General features: G+C 46.3%; 1 protein-coding gene across 8 annotated transcripts in view; it reads right to left on the bottom strand.

The window, feature by feature from the left end:
• LOC139051497 (vinexin-like) overlaps nucleotides 1-18,857 on the bottom strand; it is a 647,850-nt gene that overhangs the window by 499,286 nt on the left and 129,707 nt on the right. For 2 of the 8 annotated variants that reach the window (XM_070528469.1, XM_070528470.1), the window contains exons 1-3: nucleotides 10,037-10,154; nucleotides 5,964-6,076; nucleotides 4,835-4,893 (exon numbers count right to left, since the gene is read on the bottom strand). In XM_070528469.1, the coding sequence (XP_070384570.1) occupies nucleotides 4,835-4,893; nucleotides 5,964-6,076; nucleotides 10,037-10,078 (214 nt within the window). In that variant the 5' untranslated portion in view covers nucleotides 10,079-10,154. Of the gene's footprint in view, nucleotides 1-4,834; nucleotides 4,894-5,963; nucleotides 6,077-9,839; nucleotides 9,873-10,036; nucleotides 10,157-18,857 lie in introns of those variants that run through there. The other 6 variants (XM_070528475.1, XM_070528476.1, XM_070528474.1 and 3 more) reach the window with 5 other exon arrangements.

The following is an 18,857-nucleotide window of genomic DNA, read 5'->3' as shown; positions in this document are numbered from 1 at the left end:
TCTCACCAACGAGAAGTTATCTTTTCATCCAAATTCACTTTCCTCCTTATTTCTCCATTTCAATATAAAGTAATTAAATTCCCAATTATTTCCTTTGTTTTATTGTCTCTTGGCTTTATTATACAAAAGGCATAGATTAAAAAACTATTTTTGAATTACTTTACTACTTGCATCACTTTAATTTTCATACCGAGAGGCTTATCCTCACTGACCTCCCTCATGTGTTTGAGCAGAGAGACAGCAAAAGTTTGAGGTCATCCTGTGGTTTGCTTCTTTTGATTGCACTTGAAATATTGCCTAATTCTGCCAATATTAACTGACTTTCACCTTTTTCCTTTTCTTCCCTCTTGACGTCACTTCAGAAGCAATGCTTCCTAACGTGTCCAGCCTATGACTGCCTGCTCAAGCCAGAGATGCTTGTGACTGTGGCCTGCTGTGGTGTGCCTCGGAAGCCTCAGGAACCAGCACTTCTTGAAGCACCGGTGATTCAAGAGATTCCAAAATGTCCTGAGACTCCACAGACTCATGCGACGCCGAAGACAGAGTCGATGCTGGCGCTTGTGGCTCTTCACTTGACGGTGATGGCACTTCAAGTGTTGTTAGATTGGAAAACTGGCACATTTTCCGTTAAGATGCCACCAGCACTTCCCTCCTCACTCTATGGGGGCACTGGTGGAAGGTTGGCGGACGTCCTGCATGTGAGCGTAATAAGGTTTGCACATATTGTCAATGTATAAATAATGTGCCAGTCTGAATGCAAAAAAATATATGAAGGCTCAAATCCGTCCACATTTGTTTTATTGTGTGATTTCCTTAGAGACCGCCGAAGCTCTGAGTCAGTTTTGTAGGGACAAAAGTGGCTTATCTACACAACCAGAATGAACAGTTTCTGCATGCGCTTAAGTGTAGCTTTTGTATCTTTTTCTGTTTTTGCTCGTGATGCATTTAAACAATTGTGAGATCTGCATGCCTAAAGCCTAGTGATAACTTCTACTTAAAACAGTGCATGATATTTGGAATGTTTAAGTTTTTAAATAATTAGGAGCAAGCATTCCACTACATTTAATCAGTAATACCTCTGAATAAATTTCATGTTGAAAGATCTACGCTTGCACTTTCTAAACATAGAGTAGTAGTATTGTTAGGCCTTGCTTTAGCATAAGGCTCTCTCCTGTTCTAGTTTTTCTACTTGAAATACTCTTGGCTTGTAACTTTGTTTTTCTTTCATTTGTTTTTAAACTTCATATCAATCTAAACTGTTTTTCTTGATTGAATATATGTCTAAATACAGTGTGAAGCTGTGTACGTAGCAGTCAGTGTATTTGCTGTTTGTATTTAGGAAGTTATATATAATCATGTTTGTCATCTTGCCATCTGCCTTTTAAAGGGCGTTTTGGCCCAGTGAAGCTCATTTTAGCGCTCAAATCCTTCTAGAAGGTTTCTTAAAGATAAGCTTTCTTTGCCTCTTCTTTGGACTCTCCCACCGCTGCTGCTGATGTCTTGCCAAATGGCTCTTACTGAATGCCTCATACTGATATTAATGTAGTCGTTGAACCATTGTCACCCGCGTGGTTCCTCAGTGGCTATGGCGTTGGGCTGCTGTGCACGAGGTCGCGGGATCGAATCCCGGCCACGGCGGCCGCATTTCGATGGGGGCGAAATGCGAAAAAAACCCGTGTACTTAGATTTAGGTGAGTGTTAAAGAACCCCAGGTGGTCTAAATTTCCGGAGCCGTCCACTATGGCGTGCCTCATAATAAGAAAGTGGCTTTGGCACGCAGAACCCTATAATTAAATTATTTTTGAACCATTGTCATCCCAGCTGACTACTGGCTACTGTCTTGCACGAGTGACCAGTACCGAACATAGTGCAAATACCAGATATAATACTGTAACTAGATCATGGTTTTCGCATACAAATTCCAGTATTCATTTTATGCACAGTGAAAATGTGTCTAACTTGATCATCTAGTTTTTCCATAGAAATTTCGCTTAGTATGAACAGAGTTTTCCACAAACATCGCTAAAGCTTCGCTTAAACCAGCAACCACAGCACTTGGCATGTGCAGAATAACCGCAGGCAGATAATTAGGTAAGGACACTGATGAGCAGACACAAAAACAAGCATTATCAATTACACAGCTGATAATGTCGTTGGTACTATGGTGCATTTATTCCTACAGCATGAGGGCACTGAATGAATCCTTGAGCAAGCTAGGTAAAATTTGAGGGTCTGTGATGAAGCATAGATTTGCACACTGCTGGCAAGCAACAAAATGCAAAATTAAAGCTTTCTATTGCAGTGCCCAAGACACATGTGAATATAGCAACATTCAATACTCGGTTAAATACTGCCCATTGACTTTCATGCTGCCTTCTAGGATCAGTACACAGAATCAAAGGAAACTACCTGCATCTTTTGTGTTTTGTTTTTGTGTGTGCATCATGCAAGTCCTTTTTATTCATCCTGCTAGTTTGTATGTGATATGCTCTGTACTTTGGTCGTATGCTTTATTGTTAGGTTTTTATGTGCTATTTTACTTGTTACTTTGTACATGTATTTCTGCTTTCTCTGCTCCCCACCGCAAAGCCAAAGGCACCTAAATAAATAAATGTACAGAGCTATCCTTGTACTGCTTATATGTCCCCTTACCGGATCACACTTAACTGAATATGCAATAATCGGAGCAGCGATGCCGCACAAATCTTTTATTGCCAATTAGACAGAGCTGAATATAATGCATACTGCGCGTCGATTTACTTGTGTAAGCACAGTTTTGAGTCGATCCCCATAAATGCGGCGCTTTGCCAGCTATAATAGAAACATACGGCATCACCGGTCGACGTCGGTAAAGGGAAAGCACTAGAATCCCGTGCTTCATTTTCAACACGCCGGCTAAGATGGAAACTTTAAAATCACTTACGGTCTACACTCCTTTGTGTACCGCAGGAACATCATCTGGTCTAAAAACAGCCAAATGACATCGTCCTGAACGACGTCTGGCATGGTGCGGCTCTTTTCTTTCTGAAGCGTCTTCCAATGGCGCCGAAATTTATTCCCCAAGGACTCCCATCACTTGTGCAGGGCTGTGATAACGTCATCTGCGCAGATGACGAAAGATGATGAAACGCGTTTTCGACATCTGCGAGTCGGCTAATGAGAGAGGCAGTGGTTCCACACAGGCTTTCGATCGCGATCGAGTGCGATCAAATTTCTCGATCACGATCGGTTCTACGCAAATTGCGCCGTATAGGCAATCGTGATAAAAAAATCCGATCCAGATCGGGCTCGCTCGCGATTGAAACTGCTGCGGTATGACGCCCGTATAAAATTCCGAGCACTCACCTGTTAGGCAGCGTTGGGCATGGCGATCCACGAGCAGCTCGTCATGTGCTTGTTCTTGTGACGCTTGTGTTTTGCCTGGCACCAAAGCGCAGGTCGATCCTCAACGCAGGCAATCAGCGCTTCGTTGTTGATCGCTTCCATAGTCTCTGTGCGCTAATGGCACGAAACCAGCAGCTACTCCCAGCGTCTCCGTACAATTCTGAAACTTCAACAACGTTTCCGAACCGCCGGAAGTGTACATGCGGCCCACATGACGTTGGTGCACAAGCTGCCACTTCCGTCACGTACGCTCAAAAATGACGGCCAAGATCAAAACCTCCTTGACGCGCGCGATTCCTGTGCGTCTCCCCTCTCTAGACGCGCAGGACAGGCGCGCACGGTCTCACGGACGTGTGATGCGTAGCCAGGCGCACACGATTAACTGCGTGTGGTTGGACCTCTTTAAGAGCTGCGCTGTAAAGAACAGCGCCGAAAGGCAGAATGAAAACCGAAATAGCACATAGGTAGCTCCATGTGTCCGTGTGTTTCTTTGCGCATCGTATATTATTTTAGGACTTGTGCTTCGGCCCTTTTCAGCAAGAGTCCTCTTGGAGAAAGGGAGAGGTTGCCAAAGCCTGCGGGAACTGTCGCCACGCGTGTATATACTCTTTACAACGGACGATGACGAGTTGGAGAAAGGTGGGCCACGGGTGCTAATATAAGGGTGAAGTGGCAGATTCTCTCTTCCTCATTCCACTCTGGCAACGCTTGCAACTCCACCACCTGCACGCCGGCACAGCAGTGCACAGTTTGAAACCCAATACTTTGACTGGACCTGACCAATGTCACTTGCGTCAAGCCGCAGCACGCCAACTGCTACGGAAGTGTCCGCACTGCCAAGCATCTGCCCCGCCGGGGTACAGAGCCCGAGTTGTTACAATAAATGAATCGACAAGAGGGACCAAAGCTTGCTGTTATCCGTGCTTAGCTCCAAGTAAAAGAACTAATGTAGGCACACCACCGAAATCACCATAGAGGTTCCCACAACTAACTAACTAACTAACTAACTAACTAACTAACTAACTAACTAACTAACTAACTAACTAACTAACTAACTAACTAACTAACTAACTAACTAACTAACTAAATTTATTTATTTATAGGTTTCCTTGCGCCAGCCCTCGAAAGTCGAACAATCGCGCGGCAAAAAGGCATGCATGCTAATTCATGTATTGCCCCCAGGGTATGTGAATTTGCGCTCAATCATTTCACTGCAAGTAAAAAGAAATAAATAATAATAAAAACACTGATTTAATGATGGTGATGATAGCCTCCGAAAACGGCGCAGATCCACTGTGTGGGAGAGGCCATGAATAGCTTTCTAGTGGGAAAAAATGTAAGTGAATATACAAAGTAAATGCTATATCACGAGTGAAAAGTAGGAGTGTGTAGCAAATTAATCAGGCTCACGCAGAAGCAAAAAATAAAGTAAAAAACAAAGCTCGCTGACCTTCACCGTCGTCTTCGACTACTTCCATGTGCATACTGGTGCGGAAGGTCTTCGGGTCCCTGCGTTTCGTAAGAGGTACATGAGCGTCCGCCCTAGCAACGCTGTCAACGATGCTTTATCAACGCTTTGAAAGCTCACCGGATACAATTGGTAAATGGCAAGATGCGCCGTAAGGCAATTTATTTAAACGTTTGTAGTGGATTTTTGTTAATTAGTTGAACATGCGCCTCGCTTTCTTGTACAAGTAATGTTCACCTCTCTGAATAATCCAGCTCATGGACTAGAATTATGTCATCCGCAACAGGCTATCTTTAAAAATTGCCTGAAACCTAAAGAATGATCAGCCTGTGTTGAAATGTTCCAACATACGAAGCTTACGCTATAATCGTTCATGCGAAGTGACGAATTCGCACGAAAAATTCTAGTGCAAGAGCTCTTCGTGAATACGGGTCACGATCTCCAGCGCTGCTTCCAAGCCTGGTCCGTAAAACTTGTTGTTCTGTCTCGGAGATCTTTTGATAACCTGACACAGCCGTCGCAGAGACAAGCAGTATATTTAACAGCACTCGAACAATTCAAGTACAGATATACGAAAGTCGATTAATTGCATTTTTGTCAGAGTAACCACCTCAGGCCCAGTTTCTAACGCTACGTTGACGTGCACGATGCGTAGTCGTTCGACATTTTCACGCAGATTTTCGCCCACAAAGAAGGCGTTGTCATTGCTATAGGCGCATTTACTGCCATATAGTATGTTTCGTTGCCATGCCTCAGTGACACCTTCTTACTGCTCGGACACTTCTTGAGTATACAGAATATGTGTGTCGAGACATTCGTTACCTATGTATATATATATATATATATATATATATATATATATATATATATATATATATATATATATATATATATATATATATATATATATATATATATATATATATATTTCATCCCGCCCTTTAGCGTGGTTCTAATTTCACCAGAGCCGAACAAACATCGACGTTGCTGGTCCTATAATTAAAGTGACTGTGAGAGCTCGCGTTTAGTACTTAAACGAAGCTGGCGGTGCGGCCAACGCTGCGGATGCCTCTTTCTTTTTTCGCGAGTGTGCTGCTGTGGCAGTGCGTACTTCTGGCTGTAGTTGGGCATGCTGATCTTCTCGAGCGTCTGCTTCTTTCTGCGGATCTTGGCCTGGCTGCTCATCTCGGCGTTCGACTGGAGGTCCTCGCCTGAGAACAGAACCTGCGATGAGATAAAGACGCGCGAGTAAATGCACTGCGATACCGTCGGAGAACACGCCGCTATTGGTTCAACGCTGCTGTGTTTCATTGCGCGAAGTGGAAAGAGTGAAAAATAAATCCCTTAAAAGCAAGAAAAAATATATGACGCTAGAGGAGAAGGATCGAAGTATACTTTTGATGTTCAACTTTATGCGACTCTAACGGAAGGGACGACAAATTGGCTCGCCACTAAGGACCTCAGTGCTTCGCCTAAAAGATATATGGCTAACAGGCGGCGGTCACTGATCCACATTATTCGAGAATCAAGCACTTCCGTGTTATTTTTTATCACCTCTTAATTCCTTGCCATCTAATACTGCGGTTACAAATCCATTCGCGCAATGGTCCGCTGTATTTAGCTGGTATCGCTTCAGGAGGTGTTCTCTAGAATGATCTCACTCACTTCTCCCTGCACATTAGAAGGGCTAGCCAATCCAGTACCGCGAGAACACTGTGGAGTCTAACCTGACGACGAACACATACTATTATAAGTGTTGACAAAATGTAGCGTCCGGCGACTGCTTCCTTGGAGAACAGATCTCGAAGGTAATGCTTGTGCAAATAACGTGGGCCGGAAGCAACTTCAGAGCCGGAAACGTGCCATAACCACCATGCTTCGAACAGAATTCATTATTAGGTTGCCTAATTCCCCAGGCATCCTTCACAACTATTCTCAGAAGTATCACCGCTCCACATATATACAGACCACACTCAAGGGCTCGTTCACTCCCCTGCGATATCTCCAGCTTCTCTACAAGGAAACCCTAGGTAAACCAAACCTGTCCGGGACCAGTAGGAGCACCGGACTTGGTGTTGCAATAAAGATGTTTCTCTCTGCCTTTAATATGACGTCTGCTTTGGGCCGTTCGTCGCGAAAGAGCACGACGGAGGCATTTGATACTTCACTATACCGGCTCTTCATTTTTAATTTCCGTGGAATTTCTACATGATGCATGTTGTAGATAACATAATCCTAGTTCTTGAGCTGGATTATTCAGATTGCCGGACACTACCTGCACGAGAAATAGAAAAACATATTCAACTAATGAACAAAAATTCACTAATTAACTTTTGAAATAATCTCCTTACAGCACAAATCGCCATGTATAAGTTGTAGCCGGTGAACTTGCAAGGCGTATCCACGTGGAATGAATTTCCAGAATGACAGAAGTTTGGAGATAAGCGCCTTCAATCTTGCCGTGAAAATGCACTATTGTCCCAGCCACTTTTTTAGCAAGATAATCTCTTATACGTTGAAGCACACAAAGTAACTGGCACGCCCATGTATTTCGTTCCAGACATTGGAAAATATTACGCCGAAACTGGTGTCATCCTGGAAATACATTTCAAATGGATACTGCTTGCAAGCATACCGGCTACAATTCGTAAATTTCAATATGCGCCATAAAGTAATTAATTAAGCAATTCATTAGTGAATTTCTGTTAATTAGTTGAACATGTGTTCAGATTTGTGTAGCTAGTAATGTCCACCTCTTCGAATAATCCAGCTAAAGGACAAGACTTATGCTATCTGCTACAGGCGATTTAAAAAAAAAATCCTCAAAACTTAAAAGTGATCACCCTGGATTAAGAGATCCCGCGCTTGTTTAGCCATGATAACGGAAAAATATGTGGTGGACATTGGTGGGATGCTTGAAGCGACAATATCAACTGCAATGCGGTGACATTGATCACGCATTCGCAAGGGAACTTCACGAACTGAATACCCACAGCTACGTTTTCTACTTCACTCTGTAGGCCACTAGTCACCCTTCTGAATCCAGCATGACATCGCCATTCAAAGTATCTCAACAAAAACATGCCGAAGTCGTAGCGTAAGCAGGTCAACACGTTAATAAAGAATATTTAAATGCAGCAAGCGTGCGATATTTCGAGTGTTGTCACAAACGTGTGTTGAGGACATCAACCCTTGATCCATATCTTACGCAGACCCCACATTACTTTGTATTTACGTAATAAGCGTTTAATAAACATTTATTCCCATGTGTTGCGGGGGCAAATACTTCACGTTAACATGTACTCTCACATTACGTGGGATCCGTGAAGTAATTTTTTTAATAACCGTATAGGCATTAGTGCACCTTCGCGTCAGGCAAATATTTCTCACGAATGTGAGCTGACACGACGAGCCATGATGACGCAAGCAAATAGTGATCGCTCTATTGCTTACGTCATTGGGCAATCCGCCTTTATGTCGGTTACGTGCTTGTGCGCCACGCGAGGCTACCGGGGAGCTTGTTTGCTGCGAAATACTTCGCAAGTGCGCATGCTCGCACATGAGCAAGCTTGCCCATGAGCATGAACATGCTTGCCATGATCAAGCGCTCTTCGCCCTCTCACAATTGCGTCCTAGTTTTAGAGTAAGTTTTAAAGCGTAATTTATTGCGAATTATATCAAGCGTCTACTCTAAACAATGATAATTTTTTAAATCATATCGGAATAAATGTAAAAGGGAGCCTCTGCAAGCGGCTGCCTCCCTATTTGAAGCGATTAACGACAGACTTCCAGGTGCGCAGACCTACCGTCATTACAACAGACGCGTTTTGCCATTGCATTGCCCTTCCGAAAAGTGTCCATCCAATAAGTACCGCTGTGGTGCTCGCCATGTTTTGCTGCTTAATCACATGAGCCTTGCAACTCCAGAGCTTCGTGCTACAACTTTATCACTTTGCTGACCTTCCAAACGTTTACTTTAGATCATGACACAGAATTAGCATTAGACTCACAGCATTAGTTAAGTGTAACGTACGCCATAGCCATTGAGCCACCGCGGCTGAACCTCATAGTTTAACATGAGTGGGTTAAATAATAGCATCACTGAACATACTAATGAATGGTGTCACGGACAGTTGTACAAATAAAGGCGTAACAAAGTATTCGAGCAATTGAGCGATAGCAAATGCAATAAACTTCACAACTTAGCGCGCGAATAATTGAACAACGTAAAGAACCAAACTTACAAAGATTTTCGTTGGTAAGTGCTCCTTGCCACTTTCCATCCACCTTGCTTAATAGTATGTACATAATTTTGATTGGCTTAAGAACAATTCTAGCCGAGCAGCGGTTATTTTATTTCCTTCTTTTCTCTTTTAGGATATTGACACGTGTACTTGTCGTTATCGGGCGACACGTTTCACCGCCTAACAAATCTTATCGCACAGCGCGGGACGCGCCTGCATGTATCCGAAGTTTCTGGAAAGTTATCGATGCTTCTACCCGGCTGTCTGTTGTCGCCGAACCTTGTGTTATCTGATTTCATCGCGTGACGCGAATGGTGTAGAACTTTGTGGAAGGCATGCGGGTCCAAACGATTAGTCTGGAACATTCGATGACTGCTATATAAAAGCCGACGCGCTGGACCCGCTGATCAGATTTTCGACGATCGCCGACCGTGTTCACCGCTATCGTTGTGCTATAAGTGTAGCCTGTCTTGTGAGCACAGGTTCGCCCAATAAAAGTTAGTTTTGTCGTTCACAGTATTGCTACTGTGTTCTTCTACGTCACCACCACGTGACAATATAAGCCCTAGTGCTAAGTTGACAAAGCTTTTCTTCGATATGATTGGCACAGGGCCCGTATTCACAAAGCAGTTGGGAAGCTGATGCGGTTATAAGATCTGGCGCCCGCCAATCGTACTTAGTTCTGACGACCGAAATACTTTGTGGATTCGACTGCCATGCACCAGTATACACTGGTAACTTACCAGGCCAACTGCGACCATAAGTACTTGCAAAGACGATCCAGATGCGAAGCACGCAAATATCACGACCCCAATCACTTCTCATCGCTATCCCACCGCTTTCTTTCTTTTCGCATTGCAGCACATCGAGAGGCGTTGTCGCAAATCACGATATTAGCACACACGTGCCATCTCTCATTCAACGTGCCCAACGTACCGACCTTTTTCCTCGCAAACTGTGGTCTCCAGCAGAAGGACTTCATCGTGCCGACGCCGATCGGAGCGCGCCGCGATTTCGTTCGCCCAAACAGGAGCCACCGGTCCAGCCCTCTGTGAACTCTTCCGCGGCTGGCGGGGCTCGGGGTGCGATAGCCTCGGAGGAGAGGGATTGCCACAGTCGTGAAACGGTCAGTGCGGCAACCGAAGCCCAACAAAGAGTCGCCTGCGAGACCACCGCAAGGCCGCCTTGCACGAGCCCTGCGCCGCTCTGCTCGCAATGCAAGCACCGCGTTCACAAATAAACGCTGCTAAGTTAGAAACCATGGTGAATTAAGAGCCAGTCAAAATGTTAGGTCCATAATTAGCGAAGGCCGCAGGCCAATAAAATAACCCACTTACGAGCCAGAAAGCCTCGTAGCTTTTTCCTCAGTTTCATAAAAAAAAAAGAGATGGTTAATTGGACTTGCAGCATCAATCGCCTTAATCATTCATGACAGGGGATTTATCGCGCATTTCCACTAGAAAGAAGACCGCGCAAAGTTATCGGAGCGCTGGCTGGCTAATCGCAGAGCAGCTTTATACTGCAACAAGTGTTTTTCGAAAGGGCGAGGCGGCGACGCGGGATGTGATTTACTCGGCTGGAAAGGCGTTTCTTTCTGAACAACAAAAAGTGCTCTGAAAAGGACGGTTGAATTTCAGTGAGCGAAATTTCGGAGGTCCCGCAGTGGCTGCGATGCTCAGCTGCCAATTGTGATGCCGTGGATTCGATTCGTAGCAGCTGCGGCAACATTTAGACTGAAATATTGTCTGCCGTACTTGAGGTAGACGAGGTTTGCTGCCTCGGGTGGATGCTGGAAAACCTAAGGAGAAACGGGTGTCCCCCCCCCCCCCCTGCTACCACGTCTATCATAGCGGATGCCTTATTTTGAAATGGGACTGTGCGACTCTACGACCACAGTTTTTTTCCTATACTACGCTCGAGACATGGGTCGATTTGCCCGAAGGCCCTGTGCGAAAGCATTGCGATTGGCCGACGCTGGCGGTCGTACTTCCATTGCACCTCACAGGATAACGTATATTATCGTTGTCCATTACGAATGGCCAAGACATGCGTGCTCTGAGATTAGCGCGGAGCATTCTTACGTCCAAAAATATTATTCAACTCGTTCTTCGTGATTACGTGACGTCCGTGCCGTGCCCACTTCGACGCTGCACGGGGCCAGTGAGACGGACCGAGCCTAAAGAGGAAGCTTTAGCTCCAGTGCTCCTATCTAAATACATGTAAAAGGAGAATTTGTTTTTCTCGGCAACTACTGCACTAAATTTGACAAGGTTTGTTGCATTTAAAAGACAAAGTTAAAATCTAGTGACTGTTCGTTTCGAATTTTAGAGTTAGGTTGTCAATTTTTTATTAAAAATTGGCAAAAATCGAAAATTTTCGAAAAACGAAACTATCATGTTTACAACTCTGTAACTCAGCCACTAAAAATGATAATACAATTCTGTGAATAGCATCTAATAGTACATCTAAAGCGGACAAAATTGATATGTTACACATTAATATAAAAACTTTAATCATAGGGAAATACAACTTTTGCAAAACCGTTGTAACCAACGTAACAAATTCACGTAAGATGTAAAATGACATATTGAATTTGTCCGCTTTGAATGATCTAATGGATGCCGTTTACAGAACCGCGATATCAGTTCTTGATGCAGAGCTATGACTTTCTAAACTTCGTGCTTCTATTTTTTTCAAACGGTCAAATATTTGAAAATCAATTTTGAAAACTTCAAGCCCTAAATCGAAATTCCGCACCCAACAGTCACTAGAATTTAAGTTTCTCTTTCAAATGCAACAAATTTCATCAAAATCGGTCGAGGAGTTATCTCATAAAAACGTTTTGTGTTTTACATGTATTTGAATAGGCTGCGTCAGTTCACGCGTCGGATCGTAGCGCCACCAACTAACGTTCCCGGAAGGTCTCGCGACGCGGTCGCGGTCTGCACTACTGTTCGTTCCATAGCCGCGGCGGAGCGGTAGTCGCACGGCCGGGGCTGACGCGCGCGTGTTTCGTGTCACTTGCGGCCACACGAGGGAGAGAGCGGGGGAAGGCACACGCGGAGACAGTGCGAGGAACGCACTCGAGGCGTGAACGATGCTTCGCGGTCGCGGAGAGGAAAAGTGTGTCTGTGGGGGGCGCTGGGGGAGGTAGCAAATACCCGCTCGCGTACTGCTCTTGTACGTAACAAACAACCTGGGAAACAAAGCAGGGGATGAGACAAGGGAAGAGGGGGGGTAGAGCGATCCTGTGTCAAAAATTCAGACGCGTCACGCGTCCGCGATGACGTACTACTTGCACCGCGGAATGAAAGTGACTATGCACAAACGGATGGCCGCAACAGACAAAAATTTCAGTCTTCGCTGTACTTTGTAGCGGCGAACGCAACTTCACACATTCCAGGAGCACGAGGCTCCCGACAGGCGAAAGTGGAAGAAAGAATCGCTAACATTTGCCAGATCAACGTATCCGAACGCCACATATCCACGTTTGCGCTGTAGAGCCCAAACGTGGATATTTATAAAAGAGCCTAGCTTCTCTGAAGACGATAATGCTCAAGGGTTCCACGCGCAGTTAAACGTCGTTTCATCGGAGAGATGGAGCCGGTCCAGAGTGCGGGCTTCCAAGAGCACGTATCACGTAGCGTCACGTCGAATGCGTAACATCAGTGGACTTACAGTATGGCAAGGTAGGTTACTCAGTATGTTTACCTCTCAATTCATTATTTTGGAGTGGCAAAGCGTCAGTCACATTTGTAACCGTATGTTGTTGTTGTAACTGTTCTTGGTTGATGAATGTGCACAGTGTACCTTATAGGCTTAATCGCTCAAAGGTACGTGTGTCTGCGGTGTTTACCTTGTTTGAGGTTACATGGCGCGTCTTCATTTTCTAATTTTAAGAATGATTATTTTTTTGCGTACATTTGTTTTCTGCCATGCCTTGATGTCATGTGATGTAGGGCGTCAGAGTTTCCAAAGCCCGCTTTTCACGGCTTCTTTTACCCTACTTCATATGCTACATGTGAATCAATAGAGAAAAAAAGAAAGAAGCGAACCGGACGAATCAAATTATGCCAGAAACAACCCATTGAAGTAACTGTGCCGCCTGAAAGCACACATCGAAGAACAACGAGATACAGCGAATCTCTTCTGGTCCTCCTTGCAAGCAGAAAAAAAATAGAAGCATGCCGAAGGCCACTCAAGAGAAAGCCCTAAAGTGGCACCCACAACAGCAGGACATAGTGTCGTCGACAAGGACTGCGTCAATGGCACAGCGACAACGATACCTGAGGCGACGACAGTCAGAAAAGCTCCGAAAAACTCACACGCGACGGACGCGGAACGAAACTCCGGGGTCCGACGCGGGGACAATTAAGCTTTTTTTTTCATTTATGGGGACTCAATTTGTGCTAAGAAAATATGGTAACACGGTAATAAGCATGACCGTGGTACTTGCCACAGACACTGTGAAAGTTGGATGCCGTTCCTTACTTCAGCAGTGCATCTCGGTAGAAGGATGCAATAAATGGAGAACAAAACAGGAAAAAAAGAGCGACGAAATGCGGCCGCAGTGCATGAGAATCACTGCCCGACGCCCGTGCCTCTCTGTGCGCGCCCACACTTATAGTGGCGTCCCGTCCGTCGCATGTACTACAGTAAACTCTTCGTACAACGAAACATTATGACAGGAAATTCAGTTCGTTATTAGTGGTATCTCGTAAAAGCAGACATCTCTTAAAAGAGCCATAATAACGCGCGACGCGCTCTCCTACCTTCGAAGACCCTGCATGAAAATCAGCGAGGTGCCGATGGAGCCTGACAGCAGCTACCTCGGAGGTCGGTTATGGTCGCGTGATGCAGCCAGAGTTCCGGGCACCAGCCGTCACGTGGCCCCGTGGCCTTCGCAGCGCTCTCTGCATGTGCACGTTAATGCATGAAAAAAAGAGAGCAAAGGGTCGTCGTGTACGCTGCAGCTTGTCTCGTGTGGACTAGCGGTCTAGCACATCGGAGTCAGCACTAAAGTTCGGACTTCGCGGAATATCTAATTGAGCGATATATCGAATAAAGTGATTTAGCTGTAACGAAGGTCTACTGCGCTTGCTTTGAGAAGCCTGCAAATTGGAACCGCTATCGTGGCTAGCGGACAATAACCACAAAAGAAAGCAAGAAATAAAGAAGCATCCAGCTTACCATATCTTCGCACGCTCGTCTCAAGGGTAGAACAAGCTTGAGACACTCTCATACCGACGAGAAGGAATTTCTGGCCATGTAGACTTACCACAAACGTACCTACAGTAATTCGCGATCGTGAGACAATGAGGCTGCAGAAAACGTCCTCGCATCGTCGAAAGAGGATAAAAATAATTTATAGCCTCGCTTCCAGGAAAGTCGTTCGCGCGGCGTCGCGTAAAAAAGAAACAAGCAGATGAACACAAACGTGAATTCCAGCCTTTCATACAGCGTATGTTTTGCACCCCCCCCCCCACTTCCCACGCTCCATTCTTTTTTTTTTTCAGCGTTTTAGTGACCGGCCGAAAGATTTACGACGAAGCGGAAGTATGTGGCTTAAAGCGTCCACTTGCGCGGGCGTTCGGGTCCTTCCAAAAATAAGACGCAACGGAGACACGACCCGTTCCGGACCTTCCTGTTTTGCTGTGAGTCTGGAGTCAAAATGTCAACAGGAATACATTGACTCGCGACTCCCTCTCGTTGCGCGCCAAGATAAATAGAGCGAAGGAGTGAAGCTAATATAAAAACGAGACAACGCAAAACAACAACAAACCACCAACAACAACAACCACAACAACAACAATAAGTCATCAGCTTACTATGTGAACGCATTCAGCAGGATACGATCGAACGAGGTGGTGCGGAAAATAACTAAGGAAAAGGATGGAGCGAGGTTTCCTGTATAAAACATTCAAGGGAGTTAGAAGCGAACTAATATAAAGCTCCTGTGTGCGATGATAGGCAAAATTAAAACAAAGGGAAACAGAGAAGAGATAAGTGAACACTCGTTATAATTAAAGGGGACCGCCTTTCTCTGTGCGTTATCGAAGCCTGACTAGGACATTATGAATGCTATCTGCAGTGAAGAATGCTCTTATAAAAATAAACGCTCACAAAAGGTGCGATGACAAAAATTTTGAGTGCCTTCGAGATTATTATTCTTTCTTTTTGTCAACTCGAAGAGATTGGCCAGTGTCATACACGAGTATTTAAAAGAAAACGTGGACGCCTTCATCGTGTAAAAATTGTAGCGGTGGTTTAGAGCCGTCATCATCCGTGAGTCAACGCATATACTTATCTGATTGGTTAGTAGCTTTGCAGCTATTATAATTCTCTCTCTAGTAAGTCTCGTTCCTTAGCAAAGCCAGAAGAGGACGTGATTGTCATACGGTTGATGATGCGACTTCTCAGTCCCGTTTCAATCGATTAGAAATTACAGGTATAGGCTGCTCGCCTGCCCATTCTTGCTGGAATTTCTTACAGGTATGAAATGAAGGACTTGTCGAGGGAATTTCGCAGCGGGGATATGAAGTATCTTCGCAGTTCTTGGTCCACTTGCTGAAATTTCGCGGCACATATGCGTCCTACACTAGAATAATGCGAGACTTTACTCTTATGGCTGTGTGGCCGTTCCCGTAGCCATTGCTACAGGAAGCAACACTAAATGATGTAGGCGAAATAAAGTGAGTCACAGGAGAAAGGCCCCGCCCCCAAATAGATTACCGCAGCTGAAGAAAATAGTCACCGGGAGCTACCGCTGCGTGTGACTGCAGCAGCCCATATGTTTGTGCATGGCGTCTTTTCACTTGGCACGTAATCGAGCGCAGTCAGTATAGGTTCTCACGTCGAGTGCAGGCAGTCAGGAGTACTCCTTAGAAATTCGATCACAGAGTGCATGCCGTCCTACGAAATCCTCTGACTGACGTAACCGTGGCTACGTGCCACGGGTTATGCGGAAACTGTGGCGGAGACTGCGAGTGAGACGGAGGCTTATGCGGAAACTGACATCGCCGATACCATAGACGACTTGCTAGCGGGTACGCCTTCGGCCACAGCATACGACGACCTGAAACACACGGCCCTGCAGTGCCTCGAGCCATCGCAACAGAGTAAGCTCCAACAGCTCCTCTCCGAGGAACTCGGCGACCAACGACCGTCACAACTCCTGCACTGGTTGCGTCAGCTCCTGGGTGACCACTCCGCAAACGAGAGCCACCTTCCAATTTTGAGCGCGTTGTGCTTGCAGCACTTCCCACAGTCAGCATGCATGGTGATCGCGGGAAGCGACTGTTCGTCTGCGTCACAGCTCCCTATCGCCCCTGCGAAAGCCTCACAGTCAGGAGACCGACTCTTGCGCCAGGACAAAACAGCCGACCGCCTTGCGAATGCACTGGAGAAGCTGAGGACGAGTGGCAACATTGGCGATCAGCTTCGACGCAGTCATTCGCCATCACAGTCTCGCAGCGCACAGAGGAACTCGGTGCGCTAGTTGTGCTGGTGCCACCGTCGCTTTCGCGAACAAGCAAGTCGCTACACCCAGCCCTGGTCATGGACGGGAAACGCAGCGGCCAGTCACTAACGGCGGCATGCGACATACACCCTCGCGCAAGCCGCCTATTCATCATAGTCGAACGCATCACTGGCACCTGCCTCCTTGTCCATACCGGAGCTGAGCTGTTTATCGTTCCCGCCACTGCCGTGCATCGCCAACGCGGCAAGTCCACACCCACGCTCCACGCGGTGAACAACACTGCCATCGCGTCGTATAGACTTCGGTCAATACCGATAGACATCGGACTCCGGCGCTCGCACAGGTTGGTGTCTGGGATCGCCGACATCAGCTTTGCAATACTGGGAGTGGACTTGCTCAGATATTTCAAGGAAGACGTGAGTATTCGCGATCGGCGCCCAAAGGATAACGTCAGATCCCTAGCTGTACTTGGCCGGCAATCCAACCTCACCTCATCTGGCATCCGTACGTTTCGGCTGGTCTCAACGTACGAGAATATACTTGCGAAGTATCCACAACTCAAGAAGCACCGAGACGATGCGCTGCCCGTAAAACACAAGGTGACGCATCATATCATCACCATCGGCCCACCTATCGCCGCGTGGCCACGGAGGCTCGCTGGACAGAGGTTGGAAGTCACCCGCCGTGAGTTCGAACACATGCTTCAGTTCGGCGTTATTCGTCCTTTCTCCAGCAATTCTTCTCCTCTCCAGGTCTTCTCCTCTCCATCTGGTTCCAAAGCAGGACAGTGGCTACTGGCGGCCTCGTGGTGATTATCAATCTTTGAATGCCGTCACTACTCCGGATCAATATTCCCTTCCCCACATACATGACTTCGGCGCTCATCTCGCAGGAACAGAAATATATAACGAGATCGATTTGATGAGCACATACAACCAAATTCCTGTCGAACCCAGCGACATTCCGAAGACAGCAATCACTACTCCATTGTTTGGCCTCTTTGCGTTTGTCCTTATGCTTTACGGTTTGAAGGATACGCCGCGAACTTTTCAAAGGTTCATGGACGAGGTTACGCGCGGACTCCCGTTCATTTTCGTCTACCTTGACGACATTCTTTTTGCGATTCGCACAGACGTAGAGCAAAAAGAGCACCTCAGCCTTTTATTTGAGCGAATAGATAAACACAGCGCGGTTCTAAAGCCCCAGAAATGCATTTCAGGAGTTGAAGCCCTGAATGTTCTCGGCGATGAAATTTCACCCCAAGGCATCAACCCACTGGAATCACTGATGCGCGCAATCGAGGACTTCCCCTCTCCAACCTCCTTCCGAAAGTTGTGCGGGTTTCTGGGGCTCATAAATTTTCACAGGTGCGTCATGCCATTCTGCACGCAACTTGTTAAGCCGCTTATCGAGCTGCTGCGTTGTGATTCCAAAAAACCGCCTACCTTTCATTGGTCCTCAGAGAACGAACATCCCTTCCAGAAAGCCTAAACGCGGTTGGCAATTGCAGTGTTGCTGATTCGTCCGTTGCCCGACGCGCCAACTTGCCTTATGGTAGACGTGTCGACCATAGCAGTGGGTATTGTGCTGCAGGAGCACGGTGGCACAGACTGGAGGTCGCTGGGCCTGTTCTCAATGCGCCTCAAACCCACAGATGCTTGCTTACAGCACCTTCGGGAGGGAGACGTTGGCCATCAATTTCGCTGTCAAGCATTTCCGTTTTCCGTTTTTTTTTTCTTGAAGGCTATAGCTTTTACACTCTTACCGACCACAAGCCGATAACCTCCGTTTTCAAGAAAAGTTCCTCGTACTAAGAACGTGAGCTTCAGCAACTTTCCATTATCTCCGATTTTTCTACTGACATCCGCCATATCTGCGGGACCGAAAATCAGGCAGCTGATGCACTGTCGTAGATCGGTGCTGTGCCAGCTGGCCCTGTGGATTTCGAAGCTCTAGCCTCCGCCAAGCAAAACGATACTGAGCTGCGCCGATTGCGAGAGAAAGGCTCGTCGCTCTAGCTTATACCAGAGCCCTTCCATGTTTTTTCTGGTCACGAAACTGCCGCCTCAGTTTCATATTGGCCTCGAGCTCCACCACTGGAAAAGCTGGCGCCACCGTCGGCGTGACGTGCTAGGAGGGATCACGTGGACATAGCGGCCGCGTCGGCTGCTTCGGGCGCGCCGAAGCGAGCTGAAAAGGAGTTTAAATTCCCTCGTACGCTGCGGTTTTCATTTAGTGGCGAAATTTTCCCGCTTCGAGTGTCTCCTTTACAACGCCTGAA

The sequence above is a fragment of the Dermacentor albipictus genome, unplaced genomic scaffold (assembly GCF_038994185.2).
Source record: "Dermacentor albipictus isolate Rhodes 1998 colony unplaced genomic scaffold, USDA_Dalb.pri_finalv2 scaffold_12, whole genome shotgun sequence".
Lineage (NCBI taxonomy): Eukaryota > Metazoa > Arthropoda > Arachnida > Ixodida > Ixodidae > Dermacentor > Dermacentor albipictus.
The sequence above is the reverse complement of the archived record's forward strand: the minus strand, read 5'-3'. Positions and strand labels throughout refer to the sequence as shown.